Source organism: Acanthaster planci, linkage group LG19 (genome assembly GCF_054643075.1).
Source record: "Acanthaster planci isolate LZ-2023a linkage group LG19, COTS_SCS, whole genome shotgun sequence".
Classification (NCBI taxonomy): domain Eukaryota; kingdom Metazoa; phylum Echinodermata; class Asteroidea; order Valvatida; family Acanthasteridae; genus Acanthaster; species Acanthaster planci.
The window spans coordinates 3,931,468-3,949,737 of NC_141795.1; the positions used below are offsets into that span (position 1 = coordinate 3,931,468).

General features: G+C 41.1%; 2 protein-coding genes across 3 annotated transcripts in view; one reads left to right on the plus strand and one right to left on the minus strand.

The window, feature by feature from the left end:
- Positions 1-3,874, plus strand: part of LOC110986584 (uncharacterized) — a 34,062-nt gene extending 30,188 nt beyond the window's left edge. Inside the window, exon 7 of the mRNA XM_022248600.2 lies at positions 54-3,874. Coding sequence (XP_022104292.2) covers positions 54-901 — 848 coding nt within the window. The 3' untranslated portion in view covers positions 902-3,874. The remainder of the gene's footprint in view (positions 1-53) is intronic.
- Positions 3,875-6,810: 2,936 nt separating this feature from the next.
- LOC110985490 (uncharacterized) lies at positions 6,811-17,975 on the minus strand. Of its 2 annotated transcripts, none has more exons than XM_022246670.2 (11): positions 17,789-17,975; positions 15,167-16,207; positions 14,589-14,720; positions 13,606-13,692; positions 13,177-13,212; positions 12,830-12,943; positions 11,802-12,033; positions 11,217-11,342; positions 10,117-10,208; positions 8,381-8,957; positions 6,811-8,079 (listed from the first exon to the last, which is right to left on the minus strand). In XM_022246670.2, the coding sequence occupies exons 2-11, from the start codon at positions 16,163-16,165 to the stop codon at positions 7,877-7,879; spliced, it is 2,598 nt and encodes an 865-aa protein (XP_022102362.2). In that variant the 5' UTR covers positions 16,166-16,207; positions 17,789-17,975; the 3' UTR covers positions 6,811-7,876. The 2 variants fall into 2 exon arrangements, with proteins under 2 accessions (XP_022102362.2, XP_022102280.2); XM_022246588.2 differs by having other exon boundaries at positions 13,606-13,782.
- Positions 17,976-18,270: the final 295 nt, after the last annotated feature.

Sequence of the window (18,270 nt, forward strand, 5' to 3'; positions counted from 1 at the left end):
CAGTTAGATTATAATATTAATCTTGTTAATATCCATGATTTTGTCTGCTGCAGATGAGGCAAAGGCCCGGTCCTTTGAAGACAAGTCCGTGAACATCCCAAGACGTAAACGCTGCAATACAGATCCCTCGGTTGTCTTCACCACCCCTGGTGACGGCACAGCATGGTGTCGTGATCCCAATGATAATGATGATCCAGATGGTGACGGTTATCTAATCATGAAGCCCGTGTATGAAGAAAAGTTGAAGCGTTTCCAGTCACGTCAGCATTCCAGCCCCATCATCCAGACCATGCCGCAGAGCCCGCTGCACTCAGGTGAGAAGAAGCCCTCCTTCCTGCAGTCAAAGCTGAAGCGCTCGGCTACGGTGAGTGGAGAGGTGAGCTCACTCTCCCCAATGCGCTTCAGCCAGCGTGCCATGAGCCTCCGCGAGCGCCCCACCCGCGGGTTTGCGGGGACCCCACCGGGAGACAGGAAAGCGAGCATGGGCTTCGTGGAGCGCTTCCTGCGCAAGCGCGGGGGCTCTGAGGGCGCAGTCAAGATGGACATCCCGCGACCACGGCACAAGCATAACTATGCCAGCATTGACCGGGAGAATGTGGCCCGGCGTGCCAGCCTGAAGGCTCGGATGGAGAGTATCGACAACCCTGTTGAAGTAGACATCTTGGATGATGCTGAATTCAGTGAAAGCCTCACCCAGTTTATGTTAGAGAACCCCCCACCCTTAGAAGGAAACATTGGCACATCTTCAGCTCCCCCCAGCATGGAGTACAACCAACTTCAAGCCAAAAGGGGACAACCTACAAATCAGGACAATGGGATCAGTTTCACCGCTGATGTTGACACAGTGGTCTTCAGTGAGGCTAGGAAAGTAGAACGCTCTGAAGAGTATATCAACCTATGACAAGTAGAGATATGTTTGCTCTATTTATCCATCACATAGTTTGTATGTGGACATTGGACCTGAGTGGTTTCAGTGGCACCCTGAGCCATCCCATGCTGGCAACGAAATCATGGAATTTTTTTTTTCAGCGTTTCGGTTTTCATCCGCGATTCCAATGGTGGTCAGTAGTAATTACAGTGATCCTGAATTACAGTCATTCCGAATCCTGAAGGATATGACTTTTTTGATCAGTTGGTCAGTTCTTGACAACTGGTGATTTTCAACTTCAAGAATCTTGACTCCTTTTTGTCACAGGCAGAGGTGTGTGTGTAAGAAATGAGTTGAGATTTTTTTATCAAATCAGAAACTTCTCAGAAGGAAAAGTTGAATAATAACATCAGTGAAAGAAGAAAACTATCAATTTGTACGTAAAGCATCACCTTAAATGGTACTAGTGCAAAAAGTAACGAGTTCAGTTCAAGGCAGTATTTGTCCTAGTTTCTTCGAGCATCATATATTTTGTAATGTGTGACGTATCAGTGTGTTGTCAGTCGTGAGTTACATGTACACCTCATGACCAATGTACATGTGAAAGTTTATTTATTACCTACCACTTTTATCACTTTTCTACGGTGTGACAATTTTCCAACTTGCGATCTTTATTGTAAAATAAAGTGCAAGTACAAGATGGTACAGTCATGTGTGATAGACCAAAGGGGATCTTTTTTTAAATTAACTTTGTTCTAGAAGTACACTGTACTTCATACGGATTATGTACGTGTAGTTTTTAGAATATCACATAAAGATGTTGTGATGTGAGATTGTCGTGAACGAGTGAATGTACGTGGTCTTGTCATTTTAATACTCAGATTAATACAGCAGTAAATGTCGAGAAAAAGCAAAGAGAAGCATACCTGTATGAAAATTAATGCATTATGCATTGTCTTTGAATATTCACACAGGTTTTTAAAGTATTTTTGATTCTTACTTTTGTTTCCAATTTGGTAGGGTAGAAAAATTCTCAGAAACATTTCCTACTTTTACTTTCCAAACATGGAATAGATGTAGTAATTATTCTCATATTGCTGGGCTGGCAACTATAATAATTTGGTAATTCATCGATCATGATTTCTGCTATTTTGGCGAGCAGGTCTATTCAGTTATACTTTTTCAGTTCCGTTAATTGAGAATCTTTTCAGAAGACACAGGACTGAGCGTTTGAAAAATTCTCGCATCAAAAGCCCTTGAAAATCTGCAGAGAAGAAAGTGAACTGAGCACAATTAGGGCAGTTTTAATTTGCTGTTACAGCTACATGTAAAAGTTAAATGGGATCATGATGACTGACCGGGATTATCAGGATAAAATCAGCTTTCCAAAAGAAAATACAATATTCGTTCCAACAAAAACTGTATAACCCCGTTTCATGCCTACACATACGTTGTGCACATACGGTGGAGTTCTTTTTGACGTACACTGCTGAGTTCTTGATCTTCATTTCGAACTGAGAAAGGATCTCATTTCAGCAGTTTCAGATCTCATCGCAGATCACTTTATGCACCTTACATGTATGTCTCCTAATGTGACAAATTTGTTACAATGCACGTTTATGCAACAGAGACTTCTAGAAATACATTTTTATGCAGGTTAATCCACACTTCTTCCTTTTTTGGACACTATAGCACATAACTTCTTCCCTGTAATTAATGCAAACTCTTCTATCCCTAGTCAAAAAAGGTTTGTAACTGATCTCTGTATAACATAAACGAACATCATTGCAAAGTTGAAGTGAACAACCGATACCGCATCAACGATTGGTAAAAAAAAACTGTCCCCCATCTACTTAGTTTAGACGGCAATTCGCAAGTAGAAATGTCTACGTACCCACATTTCTGGCATTTTGTTTAGCCACTCTGGATTGCAACGGTTAGTGTCGTTGCCATGGTGTAATAAAGAGTGATTTCAAGAGCAACGTTCGTTACTTCCACCGAATTGCATTGCAAGTTACAACTGAGCACGGTTGGTTTGTTGATGTAAAAAAAAGAGGAAGATCTTTACGCGACGCAGAAGGTTGTGATTATGGGCATTCCCTGAACGTGTACATGTACAAAGAGTTTAAGGCTGCATCCAAATCTGTTGTCTAGAGCTAGGTCTAGGTCTTCGCTCTATTGGAAATGTGTGGAGACGCGTGGACAATAGACCTAGCCGTAGCTGTGGAAGCCCGTTTCGGACACGGCCTAGATCTGAAGCTTTGCATGATGGAAGTTACATGAGATATAGGCTTGCGGGTACACCATGGTATCGATCTCTTTTGGAGGATGTGTGGTTTTAAATCACCGGTTCTTCTAAGAACCGCACCTCTTCCAAAAGAGGATTGATTCCGTGGTGTACCCGCAAGCCTATATCTCACGAAGAGTTTATTTTCAAAACAGTTTATTTATCGAATTCTAGAAACAAACTCTTCAGTTGTGCCGCTCTTGGGGAAAAAATATGAAATATAGTTAACCTCATTTTTTTTGTGAGACAGATGTCATTCGTAGGAGTATTGCTTTTGTTTAAAAAAGTTTACCATGCTGTCTTTATCTGTTGAGATGTTTTCATTTTATTTATTGTAATCATTGCGATTTTACATTGTAATTTACCCGTTGTATTCATTAGCAATTATCAAATTCAGTAATAATTATTTTCCAGAGAGTATTGTTTGTTCAGCTGCAAAACTGAACGACAAAAGATTAATGCTCGTCTTTCATTGATCATGTGTGTATATTTATGTTGGATGTGAAGACACAAAAAGCTGTTATTATGCAATATTATTTGGATTAATTTGTACATGAAAAAAAGCAAACAGGAAAAAATATTGTTTGGCCATGTGCACCTTCGTGTCGCTGTACAGTGTAATTATTGAGTTGAATTATATTTGTACATGAATTATATGAGAATTTCACCTGCAAGTTTTTTTTGTACAGTAAAGCAAATAAATATTTAATTTTCAAGGATTTCTTTGTGAAGAGCGCTTTGATTTTAACAATGAATCCATCCATGTTAAAAATTCTGCAAAGTGTTAAAGCTTGTAACCTTGCTTTGACAAACATTCACAACCATGTTGGTCATACCTAAAAAAAGACATTGTGCAATAGCGTTGTTCGGTGGCAAACAATACTTCCATATTGGTGAATTCATGGAAATCCACGTGGCAGTCAACACAAAGTTACAGATGGCATAATATTTTGACACCTGCAAAGAAACCGACAAAACACCCAAAAGAATGTCACATTACAGCGCGCATGCTATACCTTCGGCATTTTCCCCCACCGCGACTGCACAAAATGAGGTGTGTTCAAACAACTCCAGGTGCAAAGTTCGTCAGACAGGATATTTGCAGAACAACAGGTGGTGAGTGATACCGTGAGATGCTTCCGGTTTGCGAAAAAAATATCTCGAAATATTTCCTCATTTTGATTACATGCCCCGCATAGTAAAAAAAAAAGAAAAAAGAAACAAAATCCATTATCAAATGCACATCTAAAGAAAAGAAACCCAGAACTGGTTGCAACTGTTCCCAGAAATGAGTTGCGTAATTTACAGAAAAAAAAAGAAAACAAAAAGATTGCGATGTCCATGGCGTTTCCCAAAAATAGGAGTGGCAAAACTTGCAGAGGAATGAGAAAATGGGGTTCACTCACCGAAGCCCTTCAGAAGTGGTTTTCGTTCTGCTTGTCATAAAGATTTTAATTCTCATGACAGAAATGAAAATGTTTACTTAGCAAAAGAAAGTGGAGTGTTAAATCCGCCGCTGGAATGACATAGCTTTTAACAATTTTCTTTTGCTGAAGTTATGTAAACCACGTGCGCAAAGCGCACTCTTGCGTTAAAGTTTGTGTTCATGTGAAGCAATGTCAGGTGGATCAGAAGTCAGTGTTCGTTTCATTGGCAAGTCGTTGGCCGTTTTCCAATACTCAATTCGGCTCCGTCGGAGGCTTAGTGTTCTTTAACTAGCTGACGTTGAAGCTGTAAGCGCAGTAATTAGTTTAATAGTGCCACAAAACATCAAAAAAGATGCAAGAGAGCCAGAAATTACAGTAATCCAATTTAATTTAAACGCTTCAGACCCACAATCGGGGATTGGTTTTGGGAACGAAGCCTCCGACGGAGCCCAAGTCGAGTGTTGGAAAAGGGCCAAGAAAACCTTCAATTGACAGACAACACCAAATGTCTTGAGTGTATTCAAGCGTATTACTCGTGTATGCTGTTGCATTCTGACGCTGCATGCGTGTCGTTGCGTTATATTCCGAAAGCAGACTGGTCCAGAAATCCGGATTTTTTTTGGCAGAGCAAACAAATATCAGTCAGGTGTTTCTATAGCTGTATAGTGCCTTATTTAACCATCGTGTTCTTGTTGCCCTTTCATCATATACAGTGGCATACCTGGGTAAGTGAAACCGCAACTTAACGTTATTGCTTAGTTTTTCTAGTTCAGATTTTCACTTCGTAGCTGTGCGCTACCTGAACAACACCTACACATTGGGAAATGTTTGCTGGAATACTTACCTCCATTCAAGGAGCCCATCATCACGGACCCCAATTTGTTAAGAAAGTTCACAGGAAAGAGTTCCCGCATACATGGACAACACCAATTTTTCCTTAAAATGTTGTAACAGCCATCAGACAGTGATAACATGTCCTAAAAAGTGAAATTTAACTAAGAAATCCCGAAGCATTTACCCAGAAAGCACTTAGGTTTTTCATATTAAATCCTTGGTTTATGCACGAGGCCTAGGGGCATCAAGACTGTTGTCCATATATGGAACTCTTTCCAATTCATGTAAACTTAGTTGAATTGGCACAACCAGCTCAAGAAAAGAACGTGAAGATGGATTTCTTCCAACAGAAGAAGTTGTGACCCATTTCAGTTGGAATTATTTCACTTAAGATATTGTGATGCCTCAGGTCAGCATATGCTTCATCCACTTAAAAAAAACACAGAGATTCATGCTTATTAATAATTGTACAAGTTCTCTAGTTCATTCAGTTAAACTTTTGGTGCCAAACACAAGCTAAGGCCCAAAAAATGTTAAAATATGTGATTAAAACTTTGCCTTGTTTAATAAATCTAAGTAATATTCGAAGAAATTGTGTTTGAGGGAAGAGAAGCGTTGATGACTTTCCTGGAATCCGTATTGTGTTTTGCAAAATGTATAAATTGCAAGGTATTCCGCCTCCATACCTTGGTAACTTCTCAGCAAGTGATGTGAGAACACAAAGTTACTTTTGTGTCTTAACTATCTTGTCATTTTCAAAATTTTCGTACTTTTTCATATATTTATCCTCAAAGACCCCCCTTCTTTGTTCTCCGCAGAAAAGGAAGCTCTGAAAAATAACGATGAATAACCGTTTCACTATAGCCCCAACAATATCAACTTCTGAAGCTGTAGTTACGCGGGTGTCTTCTAATTTTTAACATTAATTGTCCACACTAGTTCTTAACTGCTTTGGAGCACTTTCAGCCCCTGAATCCGAACCAGTGGCATATTTGGGGGGGGGGCAGCTTGCCCCCTATTTATCAAATAAATAGACTATAATTTTTTCGCCATTATTATGTTGAATGAGCTCGAAAGTGCATTTGCTTTTGAACCCCCCCCACACCAAAAGCTGTATACGACACTGATTCGAACTTGGAAGATTTGAGCAGACATTTAAAAAAATTCTTAAGAGATTCATGTGTAAAGCTTTTATCTCATTTGAGAAATCTTTTCTATTACATGCATTTCTTTAATGAATTGAAAATGATAGACGTGTTCCCCTGAGAGTAATCTCTTTTTCCAATCATCTGAATTTGACGGCCTAATTTACAATTTACCTATATCGGTCTGGTTAAGCCAAGTTAAATAGATTTGCCACATTTAAAAAATTATTTGACAATTGAAAATTGAACTGCATTTCAGATCCTGTTTTTATTTTCATCAGTTATATGCACGTACATGTACACGTATAAAGATGCTGCAAAAAAAAGAGAGTGATATGCGATTACCAATACGTGACTTTGTTTTGCTTTTGTGACGCATCTTATGCAACCCCAAATAAATATGTTTTCTTTTTTAAAGGGAAAGTTGTGCACAAGAATGCAAAAAGAGCAAGATATCATTATTTTTTAAGTAATTCACCAAGTTATCTACTAAATGAAAACAATTTACAGTCGTTGTGCTACAACATATTTCCATTTTTCAGGTGAGAAGTAAGAACCGTGAGAAAGATCTGCAGTATATTGTAACATGAGGTTTCACCAAAATAAACTTTAGTGTATGACAACCTTCCCCGTAACTAAATGGACACAAAATATTAAAATTTGTGTAGCATTGACATGATACAGGCTGCTTCGAAAATTTGTTTTGCCTGTACATCCAGTCCAATTCGGTGGAAGTCTTTAGCAGATAAATGAATAACAAAGTATGAACAACTTGACATAAAATGGGCCAGTTGGGAGACGTACATTTTTCATATTGGATACAGTCCTTTTCCAATGTGATGTACTCACCGTAAACTCTGAATTCTGAAAGCCTAAGGAACAAAAATCCTTCAGTAATTGTTGACAGCAGAATCTGTTTCTGTATTGGATTTAAACTTGCTAGCTGACCAAAACAAACTCAGTGACTGAGTGGCCGACATCTGTACCAGCAATTAGGCGGTTATGGGTTCGAATCCCAAGCTGCAAGACAAAACACTAGGGCAACAGTATAAATGCCAATTGACGGTGTCTCTTAACAGCACTATGGTCGAATTGCTGGATTACTAGAGGTTAATCAAAATGAGGATCTGAGTTTGCTCTTTTTAATGCAGTTATTACTGGAAATATAATTTGAAGACTCCTTGGAGAGATTCGGTCACATACATGTATTAGATCTAGAACCCATGCAGCAAAGTTCTCCTCAGCTATCCGTTTCTGTAGCAACAGGGTTAGACTTGCTGGCGTGTTCTGAAGGAGTTGAAACACCCTGCATCTTTCAAAACTTGAGCTGCACTTGGAAGCCGCGGTCTGACCTGAAGCTTGGCCTGACTACACCTTGCTCATCTCCCTTGATGTATTGCCCCTTGATCCTTGCTTCATTCAATCTCTTGTAGTAATTCGCTTTTTTCTGTTGCCTCTTTGACAGTGGTTTGAAGTTTGGATTGCTTGTCATGGATACACTGCGTTGTGGGTCATTGCCTGTTGGTATAAAGAGGAACAGGTGTGCTTTCAAGTGAAGTCATGAAAACGTGCTCTCGATCATGACGCTCGAAAATCTTGTCTGCATGGACAATTCTGCAGATAGTTATGAGGGCTGTGGTGTGTGCCCTAGGCAAGGCATTTTGTCATTATTACTTCGTCCCATGGGGAGGGGAAATTAATCAACCACAGTCCACCACCGAGATGAATTCTATGTGTTATCTTTCTCAAGGATAAAGAAATTGTAGCATGTAATTTTACACTTCTAGTATTTGGGGAGAGTTATATCTTGCATACGGACCTTTGAAGCTTGTTTGGATGTGGTTGGGTTCCCCTTTGTTATGTTTTGGTTTTCTTTTTCGTCTCTTCTTTGCAGGCATGGCATCTGGCTTTGCATTTATTCTGTTTAACTGCGACTGCTGGACTGTGGGGATCTGGGACACATCAGAACTTGTATCCTGCAAACCGGTGCCCAAACTCTGCTCGAGGTACTTCCTCTCCAGCTCGGCAAACTGGCCAAAATTGAAGCTGAAAAAGACGTGTTGCTGCTTGGGCGGTGGCAGCTGCTGCTGTCGCTGCAGCAACAGCTTCTGTTGTTGTTGCTGCTGCTGTTGCAGTCCCCGATGATATTCTGCCCACATCTTTCGTACGCTCTTTGGCTGTCGTTTCTTCTTTTTTTTCCCCACTGGTCCTGCCTGGGTCTCTGCTGGCAATTTTGCCAGTTCATGAGCAATTTCCTGCCTGTACCCGTCGGTTTCTTCATAGTCATCTAATATCTCCTCCCGGTGACTGGCTTCCTGCTTGTGTTGCAAGTCCATCTCCCCTAGAATGGTCTTTCTCTCCATTTTTGGGAGGTGTGACAACTGGTTTTCAAGCTTCTGTTAGGATACAGTAAAACAGAATGTTGTTGCAAAGAACACTGCTGTATCCAACAACTGAACAGGGTTCCTGAACCTAAAGGACAATAAAATTCCATGACTTCTCCATGACCAAATAATGATAAATCCACGACCAACTAACGCAATTTCTTAGACTATTCGGCCTTTTAGGTTGCAAATACAATCAGAGAATTTATTCACTTATTTCTGATAATAGAAATCACCAGTGTTGTATTCGAGACCTTGATGTCCGAGACCAAGACCTAGACTAAGGCACACAAGACCGAGACCTACTCCTTCAAGACCAAGACCAGGACTTCGAGATGGAGACTTTTGCTGGTCGAGACCGGCGCTTACAAGACCAAGACCATGACCTAGACCAACTCCTTCAAGACCAAGACCAGGAATTCAAGACCGAGCCTTTCGCAGATCGAGACCGAGACTGGCGCTTTCGAGACCGAGACCGGCCCTCCCAAGACTGAGACTTTGACAGGGCGAGACCGAGACCGCAAAAAAAGGTCTCAAGACGGTCTCGAGACTGAGACCAGGTCTCGAGACCTACAACACTGGAAATCACACAGGAATTTATGACTTCCATGACAAAATTCCATGACTTTACCTGACCTGAAAAAGGAAAAACAAATTTCCATGACTTTTCATAACTTTTCCAGGTTGCAGGAACCCTGACTGATGTATAACAATGACTTCTTTTTAATAATTTCCACAATAATTCACAAATTCTACCAAGTGTTGATTATAGTTATCAGGGAACTGGCTTACAGTAAACACACTCTCTAACAAGATTGCCCACTCAGTTTTGTTTCTGAAAGGAAAGACCTAAGAAAGTAACGGGTAAATTGTATTATCTGGTCAGGGCAAGAAAAACAACAGAACACAACCTTGTAGAAATATGAAAGGGCTGCGTAGCACCGTGATCAGAATATAGACAAAAATAGAACGTATAATCAGTGCTCTGACCTGTGAAATTGCTGAGCTTTCGGTAACTGGGTACCTTCGTCAGGGCAAGCACATTCAGTTCCCTCTACTTGCCCTAACGAAGGTACCCAGTTACTTACCGAAAGCTCGACAATTATACAGTTCAGAGCACTGATTGTATATTATATTTTTGTCTATATTCAGAACCCAATCTTGTGTTTACCTCGTCTGCCTCAGTCTTTGCTTTGGTCTTCTTACGGCACTTCTTGACTAATTGCTCTTTGGTACAATCTTTGCTGTCTGTGGTTGCCAATTCTTTGGAAAAAAAAATCACCAGAAAATAAAATCACAAAACACAGCTTATTTGCTTCCAGCTCAACTTGGCTGCTTCTATGAGAGCGTGCTTCCCCATGGAATCAGCTTGTTACTCTCGGGACCAAGTACTGTCGGTGACAGGTTCCAAGGATACATTTTACGCAATGGCTAATGGGTTAGATTGACCTGCGGCTGCCAAACAGTCACTGATAGCAGTTAGCCCATACTGGTTCAAGTGTAGCTGCAATGAATATTTATTTTACACAATTTTTCTGCATCTTTGTGCTCTTCCTCTTTGTATGCAAACTCTTTACACTCCTATTTAGTTAAATGCACTGAAAAGTGCATGTTTTTAAACAATGAAAATTATCCATGGAACTGAGGGCACTGTTGCTGTGACATCATCAAGGGAAGACATGGTTCAGTGCATGGGTGTTTTGATCAAATTGTGAACCCAGAATTTACCTCCTGAAAACATTTCTGAAAGAGGGATTGGTGCTTTCTTGTTGCTATGCACAGAAACAACAATGATTCTGCAAAGAAGAGAAAACTTGGTCCAGGAAACTCTACAAAAGTGCAGGACTTTTTGTGTACAAACCAATGTAACATTGAGGCTTCTTCCTGAGATGACATCACAGTTTTGCTCATGAATATGGAAATACTCATTAGCATAAATCCCCCAAAGGTGTTAAAATATCCTTTGAAATAATGAAACAGAAGTTGAATATAAGATTGGTAGAGGCAAAAAGGTGCATTTAAGAGGTTTGTAATCACAAAAATCTATTGCAGCCACCCTTTAATGTAGACAGGGAATGTCTTTCCTATACCAAAAGGTCTTATTCCCTGTATGCTGCTCCAGTTTTCCCTGCCTATTGCGGCCCACCTCACTGATTTTAGAATTTTGTTTGCCCTCCTCACACCTCAAGGGAAACCCTGTGCTGTTCCCTAAACTGGGTCATTGGAATCTACTTCTGGTCTTGACGAATGTTACACCATCTCTCAACTCACCCACTGGTTCCAGCTTTCGTTTCTTTCCCTTCGTTCCCTGTTCTGCAGAGGGAGCTTGTATTTCGTTTGCCTTGCCTGTACTGCCTGCTGCTGTGAGAGATTTTGCTGCAGCTGCAGCAAGTTTTTCTGGGACAAAAAAGAGCAAATCCCCCAAAGCCAATGAAACCTTCTCAACATCTGTACCCATACAAATTTGGAAAGCAACTGGTATTTTCTGCTGTACCGGCAAATTGGTAGAATGGACTTAACCCCCAAAAGGTCACATGACAAGCAGGAATTTAATTTGGGGAACTGTTCCATTGCAGAAGAGCACTTTAACAAGTCTGTGTGTCAATATTAAAGTTGAGATCTAAACCGCTACACAATCTTTTTCCAAATCACAGCTTCACCTTTAGCTCCACAACGAGTTTTAAACATTTGATGTTGAAACCAAAATGAGAATGCCCAACATGTTGGCATTATCAGAAAAATTGGAAGAATCTGAGGCTGAATTTTTGTCTCGGGAGACTCAATCCACAAAACTGAAACCTGAGGGAAGATGAACTTCTGAAAAGTTGCACTTCAAACAAATGATTGATCGTTCACCTGCTCGCAACCTCTTCCTCTTTGTTTTGCGTCTCTCCTTCTTGGGGGCAGCGGGGGGCAGCCTACTGTCCACCTCTGCACCGGGCCCTGGGGCATGGAACCCTCTGGCATCCTGAGGTGGCTTAGACCTGTCCAGCTGAACTTGCCGGAACCGTTGTGGGATCCGACCATACCGAACCACGTATGGTAGGACCAGAGGCATGTGCTGCTCCATGCGGATCTCCAAGCATTCCTTGGGTGACCAGGTATTAAAACCCATCCCAATGAACATTCATGGAAATCATTCCTTGTTATATAAGCTCATTTCTGCCAACGTTGCCAGGGTCCAAAATGGCAAAAACATTGGTGAAAATGCAAAGTATTGGTATAAGATCCTTTGTGTGTCTTGACAAGGGGGAATGCTTTCAATAGTCACACATTTTGCTTGACAACAGGTCTCGACATTAACGTCGGTCCGAATGCCCGGAACAAGTAATTTCTTCTTTTGGTCAAGTAAAAATCAAGGCCAAATTGCCCGATGGACAGGCACTGTTTTCTGATTTTTTTTTGTGTCTAAGAATAGCAGTCAGCAAATTTACCTTTGATTTTTTTTTTCCTCTTTAAAAAAGCTTACAAAAAGTGGTTAAAAGTATATAGCTGTGTGGCGTAAAATGATTTTTTGCACCATTACGTACATGTCTGCACTGAACAAACTCGTGAGTATTAAGCAGGGCACCTTTCCACACAAGGGAAAATGCGTACACAATTGAACTGTAATTTAATCACACAAAAAAATTACACTATGGAAGCTTGCTTCAAGCAATTTCAAATGAAAAGCGTCAAAAAATCCTACAACGATTTAAAATGTAAATTATTCATTATTATACTGATCATAATGTACAACTGTGTGTGTTATTGCAACTGATTTTGTATATGGTTTGTTCATCAACAATCTACCGCTCTGTGCGACCGAAAATTCGGATATTCGATCAAATTGAAGGTTGAATATTCGAATGGTGAATTATTTGAATTGACTCAGCCCTACTTACATGACCAAAGTGACCCTCCTTGCCGCAATTGTAACAAAAGACTTTGCCGTTCACTGCCACCAGCTTGCTAGTCTCTGGCCTGGATTTGTCGCACTGGATGTTGCCTGGCTTCGTCTGCAACCACAGAGGAACAAATCATCTTGCATCTTCACCTCTTGCAACATGGTCAGAGCAAATTCAACACACTTTTGACTTGTTAACTGTGTTTTCTCCTTTACAGGTGTTATTTAAAAATAAAGCCACAGCCAAGGAGATGCACCACACTGACATGCACGTCACCACACTGTTGGTTGAAGATGCAAGTTTGAAACATCTCAGTGTAAGTGGATTTTACATTCAAGACTTACTGTTAGATGATACTGTCGCCATCTATCAGGGCAAAGCTGAAGGAAAAGATCAAGAAAACATTTGTAAGATTTCCAACTCAGGCTCTTCAAAACACTGTACATGTACATATTATTTGGAAGACCATTTTTGGAGCAATTGCTAATGATGAAAACGAGCTTCCAAATTCCAGAACGGCTTGATATTTAACAATAATTCTGAAAACAAGAAGATGTGTTCCCACTGAGTCTTGAGAAAGAGAGAAATTATGCATGTATATTGTTGTCACACTCAAACCCCAAATGCTGAAGCTACATGCCAAGCACCAATGTAAAGATACAGCATGTTTGAGCACATTCAGATGAAAATGACTCAAGTGCACTCTTTTGCCCCATATCAGTAGATTGGGAACTCAAACCATTGAGCAACTGGCATTTACAAGAGGGCTGTACCTGTTCTGTATGTCCCTTCATGGAGCATCGACGACAAGTCAGGTACCGCAGTTTCTTGTTGGGACATCTTTTGGCATTGTGCCCAGGCTGAAAACAGATATAGCATAGGGCATTTGAGCATTGCCGAGACCTGTGACCCTGGGTACCACAAAGTGTGCATGTCTGTATCTTTTCTTGCTGAAAGAAAGAAAAGAAAACCTCCACAATTAAAAATACAAAAAAGAATGAATGCATGTCAATTGTTTGTTTTGCTGAATGTGTCCCACATTATGAATTACTAAGGTCTCTTGGGTTGGTGTGCTGACTTTATGAAGTGCTAAGATCTCTTGGTTTGGTGTGCTGACTTTATGAATTACTAAGGTCTCTTGGGTTGGTATGCTGACTTTATGAAGTGGTAAGGTCTCTTGGGTTGGTGTGCTGACTTTATGAAGTGCTAAGATCTCTTGGTTTTGTGTGCTGACTTTATGAATTACTAAGGTCTCTTGGGTTGGTATGCTGACTTTCAGAATTTGGAATGTAGTTTGGCGGGTCGTAGGTTTGCGTCCAACCTTGAGGATGCAGTGCTTACATGTAAGCTATGACAAGATTAACAACACCTTCCATTCGTCCAGGAGGGAACTGAGATTGAGATGATGTTTCAGTGAGCAGTCTATGCAAAAAGGGCAGCAATGAGCTGCACGACTGCCAGAAAGCAGAGATGGTCGGGGAATTACGGGCCCACTTGTGTCCTCAGGTAAGATACTTTGCAACTAACTGCTTCTATTGATCCAGGAGAGAACTGAGATTGAGATGGACTGAGCTCGTACACTTGCCAGAAAGCAGAAATGGTCTGGGGAACTATGGGCCCACTGGGCAGGGGTAATTATAACAATGTAAAAACACTTTCATAATGTTAAAACAATGTACATTACCAGTAATTATCCATTCTTACAAATCTCTATTGTTTTTGGGGGGGTGGGAGAAAGGAGGAAGGAGCCACTTACTTTTAGATTCGGACAGTGTCTGTTCATGTGACCATACTCGGAGCAGTTGAAAAATTTGTATGGCAGACCTTCGGACTCTTGATAATAGCGGTGTATTGTGCGTTTGTTCTCATTCAACAAACTCTGGGAATCCTGGAGAAAGATGGGATTTAAGCATACATATACAAGACAAACTTCAATATAAAGGAAATTACAATATTCATTAAAATTATTATTATTTTAATTTCTGGTAATGACCCTAAGGATTGCTCAACTGAGCGCCCTAGGCACTGTAAGCTTGCAAGCCTCAAGAAACCTGTATCTATATGAGACAATGAGACGCAGTTATAGTTTCCCATGGAATCAGGTAAGGACTGAAAACCCAATCCACATGTGGACCGGGCCGGGATTTGAACCCGGGACCACAGAGGTGGAAGGCGAGGAAAGGACCACTACACTTACCTGACTCCCCAGTCAGGCAGAAGTGTCTAACTGCCTCATGCAGGTAATTTACAAATGGCTAAGCACAATTCTCCAACAACTCAAAGTTTGAAGTTTACTATAACTGTTCTAAGTAGTGATCTTTCATGACCTCTCACCTGCTTGTGAACCTTCCCTTGCATGGGGTCAGAGTCAAAGTTCACATTCAGTGCCTCATCCTCACTGTGTGACTCTATCACCATGGCGTCTGAGTAATCGTCTTCACTGGACTCATTCTTCAACTCGTTTAAAATGCTTCTCAGTTCTGCATCAATGACCGTTCTCTTCAGTTTTACCCTTGTCGATGTTTTGACTGGATTGGTGATGCCAGTACTATCTCCAGAATTCCGCCACTGCCGTTTTGTTGCTTTGTGCGGTGGAGACGGTTCCGGAGTTGGTAACATTTGGTCCGTGAAGACAATTTCAGAATCGCTGTAGGAACCCACGTCCGAATCACCTTCTCTGCAGTTGATTGATACAACATCAATGTCATTTCTCATCTTCAAGTACTTGATTCTCCCCCTTGACCCCTCTGCCTCACCACTGCTAGACGAAATTTCAATCACAGATGCGGAACTACTCTCTGCCTCTTTGCCAGATTTGGTTTTAGACTTGATTGCTTTATATTTGGATTCACTCTCTGAGTCGGACCCGTGTACCGTCAGTGTCTGAGGACTGTCACTGTCGAATGTCTCCCTGTGGTCTTTTATAGACTCAACCTGAGTAGATTTGGCAAAGTCACATGCTACGCTGCCACTTATAGGTTCAAACACTTTCTCAGCTTTTGCCGAAGTCAGACTCCTTCCTTTTTCTTGAATGCCTATTCTGGTATCTATCCTTTCAATCGTAATGTCCTCTCTGCCTAATCTTTTGATTGTTATATTGGAGAGAGTCTCTCCACTGCATTGTGGGAGTAAGCCCTCTGCTCCTTCTCCAGGGGTGGAGCCATGATCCTCCGGGTAGTCTTCGGCGTAGTGAATGCGTTGGAGGAGGGCTTCCTCTATTTCTCCGATTTCGTCTTCACTCGAGTCTTGTTCACTTTCTTCCTCGCTGTTCTGCAAATCATTGTCCCAATCGCTTCCTTTGCCAGCTGTGATAATTCTTTGCAAGGGATCCATCTTTGGCTGAGATCGGTGAATTTCAACTTACAGTTACTGCCACTGAATTGAAAAGGAAATAACCAACCTTGCTTGTACATTTACATGTATTTGGATTAGCAAATTTTTACAAAACAATGTAGGCCTAAAGACATTGAGTTAGTAGTTTTGTACAGGGGAAATCCATGTAGGGGGAAACCGCTCCTGGACAGACTAAAACTCTTTGTCGTAAGCATGTTAGGCTCAATTTACAGGTTCGCATGGTCACATTTTAGTGCACAATTGAATTTATTGAAATGTAGTTGATACTGATAAGTGATAGACATTGCAGTCATTATGGTCATAACTACTTCCAGAACTGTCAGGCATGACCTGTGCGCAAGTTGTACCTTACAGTTTTAGAACTTGAAGTGAGTCATGACAGTCATGATGATTCTGGAACTTTTGTCAACATGTTCAACTTACGACTGTTTGATGTTTCAAATGACCTTGACAACGAACATGATGAATGACCCAGATTACTTCCTGAACAGTAAGGTACTATTCCGTAGACCTTACTCAATCCACCTTTTTGATGTTTCCGGCATTTTGAAAGTTGCCCAGTTGGAGTACCAGATGAAGCCTCCATTTGCACTTTATGAAGCAAATCTTCCCCTAAAAAGCTGATAATAATAGCTAATCTATATGGAACTGATTACATGATTATATTTTGTAGCGTTTAATCTATATTCTATATGGCAAAACTGAGGTTTTTCCTACCATCTTTACCTCTTGTTCCTCAACGATCTGTGCATATCTGCATTCTCCGGGGCCGTACGTCACTTGACAAAGACAGGCACAATGTGTTCGTGTAATGAAAATTTATGTTGCTTTGGATACCAGTCCCGATAATTGTGACTACTCCCGCTAAGATTAGGCCAATGCATAGAGACGTCTGGGAAATCTGTAAACAGCTAGCTTGACAACGCAGCATGTATCGCGCACTCTGACATCGCTGCCCCCCCCTTGCAAAATGATCGAGCCAATATGCATGTATGTGAATAGTGTGGTTCTGTGAAAACAGATTTCCCAGACATCCCTATACATAATCTTAGCGAGAGTAGTTGGAATTATGGGGACTGATATCCAAAGCAATAGGCCTAAACGTTCTTTATGTAAATATGCTGTGCCAGTTTGTGTCACGTGACGCACCGCCACGGAGAATGCAGATGTGTGCGGATCGTTATGGGATGAGAGGTAGGCCTAAGGATGGTCAAAAAACCCTCATTTTGGGCCAATAATATAGTTTAAACGCCACAAAATACAATCATGCCTGGTCATGCTGGTACCATGGGTAGCCAGTTCCACTAGTGTTTAGTGGAAGATTTACTTCAGAAAGCACAAACGGAGGTGTTATCTGGTAGGCCTAGGCCTACTCCAACTGGGCAACTTTCAAAATGCTATAGCATGCGGAACCATCAAAAAGGTGGAGTGCAGTAAGGTAAACAGAGAAGGCCTAGGCCTACTCAAACGACTGGGAAGTACCAGACTAGGCCTAGTACATGTCACGCGTGTCTAGGCCACAAATTCAGACAATCACAAGCCGGACAAGACACGAGAAAAAAAAAATGGCTACATATTATTCACAGTCACTGACAGTCACACCTTATTTGAGGATCCCTCTCTAGACTCTGTCATTTTACGTCACGTTACATATAAATCACGTCTTAAAACTCGAGGAAAAACATCTCTCCTGTTGATCACGTCTGGCATGTCAGCTTTTCCTCGTGTTGATGTGTTGCAATGAAATATGTATACACCGTGGTTTGGCTTCGAAGCTTCATACGTACACATCCACGTATATGATATGAAGCCAAACCACGGTGGTTGTGTTTGCATTGCGCATGCCCAATGTGTATTAGACTCGCGTTGCAGCCGTTCATCGGTAAATCAACAGTAAAAACATCGTCAACCTGTGTGAATTGCGGTATTCAAGCGGTTACAGCATAATGGTTTGTGATACATTGGGTGTGGGTTTGAATCCCGGGTCGAAATTGCGGGAAGGGAGGGTCTTTTAAAGGAAAATAAGCCTATTATAGGAGCCTAATTCAACACTTGATTTTTTTATGATTAGATAGGTTGAACAT